Genomic DNA, 4574 nt, shown 5'->3' with positions numbered 1-4574 from the left:
GGCCTTTTAATAATTCAAGTTAAAATAAATGACTTGTCAATACGCAGAGATGTATCAGTTGGGAACTTCATGGTTAGTCCTAAAATGTATATTTGTTGTGCACTATGGGGGAAATCAACATAACACAAACATGCATCTTCACAAAAAAGAATAGGCTTACTGTAAATTATTGCATGTTTATCACCACACAAACACGTGCGCGAACACGCACAGCCTGGGATTAAGTTAATTTTCATCAATTCAGAGCAGATTTAAATGTGCTGGCAATCGAGTTTGCGAGGCCACGTCTTTATAAGTAAACGATTTTATCGGACATGTGACGAATAACCCGCTCACATGGCCGCTGTGTTTGCATGATCCGCTTTAGTTTTTAAAGTCCGGTGGTCGGAGTCGCTCAGCAACAACCATCCGGAGCAGAGAGGACCACTAAAACACACGAACTAACCGGACAAGCCATGGCGAGCAGTGGACAAAAAGTAGTGCTGATCACCGGTTGCTCCTCCGGCATCGGGTTACGAATCGCCGTCATGCTGGCCAAAGATGAAAAGAAGCGTTACCATGGTAAATGCGCTTTCTTTACATTGTTTCTCTGCCTTTCGCTTCAGAAACCTGATCGGACATGTTGGTAAATTCAATGCTATATTCGTTTAACCCCTCTATAAGTTGTTTTGCGAGGAAAAAATATTATCATTGTAAGAAACCACATTTGCGCGCATGTCTATCTTCTTCAAATATGTGTGTTCGTCTAAACCGTCTATAGTTGTGGTTTTCGAATCTATTTCCTTTTGTGAGACCTCTGATTCTATCCCCCTTCATCAGCTATTATCATCTGAAAGCGCAGTTTCCAGGGTACGGCTCCGCGAGGGTGCCGCTTGCCAGGCGGGGACCATAAAAGAGACTGCCAGTTCTCTTTCAAGTGACTTCTCCAGTACAAAGCCCCCTTTATCGCTCTGAATTGTAGACCGCTGCCCCGGTTTAGTGCCGTGTCTAATGCGCCTATAGTTCTCTCACTGGAGCGAGTGTTGAAAGAGGGACAAAGTTTGAGACCTGTACAAGCGAGGGTTCACTCTAAGCAAGGCTTGTTTGAAGTCTTCATCGGGGCTCAGAGTAGTTGGGGTCTCCCAGACATTGTCCGTTTGTCATCCCCTTTCCAGCTACAGCCATCCCGTCATTAATGTCAGTGTAGGGTTACGTTTAATTTTTTTCTTTCTTTGAGGATACTGGGGTCTTGGGATTTATTACCGTGAAATAGAGGAGCGCAACAGAAGCGATTAACTACTCCCTCGACAGTACTTTGGTTGGAATAATTCTTGTTGAACCTTGACCTGTTTCCAAGAAAGACCACATGTGAGCAAAGTAGTTGATCTGTTATGTAGAATCAGGAAATGCTTCGAGATTAAATATTGCACTGTTCTAAATCATAATAATTAGTAGCAGTTATAACTGTGAACTTCAGAGAACCCCAAAAATCCCATTTCAGGGAAGTGTGGTGTGTTCAAGAATGTTTAAGCTGCCCAACAATAATTCCTGCAGGACCAAAAAGAACAATGCAACTATTGTTCTCGTCATAAATCGACTGGTTGGTTCTTGGACACCCAAGTCTTTCATGATGAAGATGTCATTGATGCACAGACAGCACACTCATATCTAGTTGATTGAATCACACACATGCCTCTAACAGTCGAGTCAAGCTGCCTGAAACATGCAGTACTCAAACATCCACTTTCACAAAGCTGACGTCCACATATTCCCACTCTACACAGTCTCGTTCCACCACCATGCTCTGTTCTCTCCCTCTTATCCAGCCCCATGCATAACGTCTGTCACAGCGGGTGTTGGGGAGTTTGGTCAGATGTTACAGCAGAGGGTGAGATAAGAGGATGGGTTGATTCATCAAGGACATCAGGACTCAGATTAGTATCTCTTAGTATTAGTATCTTAATAGATTAGTAAATCTCTTGTTTACAACCCCTAGATCACATCAATAAACGCAAATGAAATGACTGAACTGTAAACGTGGAAGAGAGAAGGTAAAGTCATAAACATGGAGATAATCTGTCTGTGAATAATAGATTTTCAGACAGTACGCATGTAAGCAGAGGTCCAAAGTTCAAAGGAAATCAGCTGAGAGTTAAACAAACAGTGTTGGATGTGGAATGAAACCTGTGACCTGCATTGCGGTGTGTGTGTGTGTGTGTGTGTGTGTGTGTGTGTGTGTGTGTGTGTGTGTGTGTGTGTGTGTGTGTGTGTGTGTGTGTGTGTGTGTGTGCGCGCGCGTGCGCGTGCGCGTGCGTGTGTGTGTACTGTATATTACAATGTACATGCTGTGTGTCTGTAACTGACCAATTATCTCCTGTGTCAATGTGTCAAGTCTCATATCATATTCTCAGATGGCTCTAACACTGTGCTTGTGTCTCTCTCTACCTAGTCATTGCCACCATGCGGGACCTGAAGAAGATGGACAAGCTGGTGGAAGCAGCAGGTGACACGTATGGAAAGACACTTATGCTGCTGCCGCTTGACGTGTGCAGTGATGAGTCAGTCAAGCAGTGCATCAACAGTGTGAAAGACCGTCATATTGATATCCTTAGTGAGTAAAAGAGATGGAATTAAGTCTTCAGCTCAAACCCATTGTGTGTCTATGACTTTATCTCTAGCCTTGAACTAGATAGCTTATCTTACCTGCCTCTCCTTTGGCAGAGTGTGTCTCTGTGTGTGTGTGTGTGTGTGTGTGTGTGTGTGTGTGTGTGTGTGTGTGTGTGTGTGTGTGTGTGTGCATGCGTGTGTACGTGCCTAAATGCAAATGTCTTACTACACAACTAACACTATGATCCCTGTTTCAACTGGTGAATGTTCCTGAAAATCTGGATAACATTTCTATTCATAGGCACTTTTGCCCCCCTCAATTCCGCACTCCCTTTACCCTAATTACACAAAACCAGCCCAGCTGAGAGTTACATCACACCTCTCTGTTTATCTCTGTCAAGCACTGACACCTTGTGGTGACAGGGAAAAGTGCCATCTTGAATCTGCAGAAAGAGGCTGTTGCCTTGCTGAAAAATGTGTACCTCTCTAAGGATTTCTTGTCACAAAACGAGTCTTTCTGTCTCAGTTGTGACTAAAGCCTCATGTCTTAACCCTTCTTACAAAGGAGACTGTACAGCTACAGTTTACTGCACTAGTAATAGTACCAAAGGTCCCTCCTAACCCCATTCTCTGTCTCTGTGTGTCCTGTCAGTCAACAATGCAGGAGTGGGTATACTAGGGCCTGTGGAGAGCATCAGCATGGACGAGATGAAGAGAGTGTTTGAGACCAACTTCTTTGGTGTCGTGCGCATGATCAAAGAGGTGATGCCCGACATGAAGAAGCGGCGAGCGGGCCACATCGTGGTCATGAGCAGCGTCATGGGACTACAAGGTTACGACTGGTTGGGCCGCTCAGGGGCATGAAAGGGCATCCTAGGCTCTCTTTGTAAACCATATAGATTGCATAGAAGTTCTAGCATAGAACAAATCTTTTGTATGGATGTTTATTGATTGGTACTGGTTTATGACTAGTGTGTTACTATGCACCAGAGAGACACCTACTTTAGATTCTGGTTCTGCACTCTGACATCACTCACATCCACACTGCCTCTCTGCCTGTACTGGTAGGTGTGGTGTTCAATGATGTCTACACTGCCTCCAAGTTCGCCATGGAGGGCTTCTGTGAGAGTATGGCTGTGCAGCTGATGAAGTTTAACGTTAAGTAAGTTAAGTAATATGTATATATTACGAATTATGAAACCTACTACCACAAACCTCTCTGCGCATGCCTGCAGTGGCTACGTGGCTAGTTTCCGGGGTGGGCAACGGCTCCTATTGGATTACGGGCCCACTCAACTATCTTCTTAATTCCAAAATCTTAACCTACTTCTCTCCTGTTAGTATGTCGATGATCGAGCCAGGGCCGGTGCATACTGAGTTTGAGACTAAGATGATGGAGGACGTGGCGAAGATGGAGTACCCAGGAGCAGACGCAGACACAGTGCGCTACTTTAAGGACGTGTACCTGCCATCCTCCATAGATATCTTTGAGGCTATGGGCCAAACCCCAGAGGACATTGCCAAGGTGAGTGAACACACCCCTGCCTCATCTTTTGACCCATGGAAGTCCTTCAACATGTTCAACTCTGGTGGTTCCTCACCTCACTTAAACTTTACTTCAATCATTTGCTCCTTTATCCTCTCCATTTCTCTCTTCCCCTCAAGTTCACCATCCAGTTACACTTTGTAACTCATTATTATGATATACTCAGTGATTCACTCTCTCTCTCTCTCTCTGTTTCACTCCCCTCTAGTGCACTAAAAAGGTGATAGAGTCCAGTAGCCCTCGGTTCAGGAACCTGACCAACAACCTGTACACCCCCATCGTGGCCTTGAAGTATGCCGATGAGACGGGTGGCTTGTCAGTCAACACCTTCTACAACCTGCTGTTCAACTTTGGCCCCCTCATGCATATCACCATGAGCATCCTCAAGTGCCTGACCTGCAGCTGCCTGCGCAGACGCACCATCTCACCCAACTGAAGGGGG

The 4574-nt window shown here is 45.1% G+C and overlaps 1 protein-coding gene across 1 annotated transcript in view; it reads left to right on the top strand.

Moving 5' to 3' along the window:
• Positions 1–455: 455 nt before the first annotated feature.
• Positions 456–4574, top strand: part of rdh8a (retinol dehydrogenase 8a) — a gene marked incomplete at its 5' end in the record, with an annotated part of 4154 nt that continues 35 nt past the window's right edge. The window contains 6 exons of the mRNA XM_083676268.1: positions 456–561; positions 2429–2590; positions 3239–3418; positions 3655–3748; positions 3928–4111; positions 4341–4574. The exon at positions 4341–4574 is cut by the window's right edge and continues 35 nt beyond it. Coding sequence (XP_083532394.1) covers positions 456–561; positions 2429–2590; positions 3239–3418; positions 3655–3748; positions 3928–4111; positions 4341–4568 — 954 coding nt within the window. The 3' untranslated portion in view covers positions 4569–4574. The remainder of the gene's footprint in view (positions 562–2428; positions 2591–3238; positions 3419–3654; positions 3749–3927; positions 4112–4340) is intronic.

This window comes from Argentina silus (assembly GCF_951799395.1).
Source record: "Argentina silus genome assembly, chromosome: 9".
NCBI classification, from domain to species: domain Eukaryota; kingdom Metazoa; phylum Chordata; class Actinopteri; order Argentiniformes; family Argentinidae; genus Argentina; species Argentina silus.
Note: the sequence above shows the minus strand (reverse complement) of the source record. Positions and strands in the feature narration are given on the sequence as shown.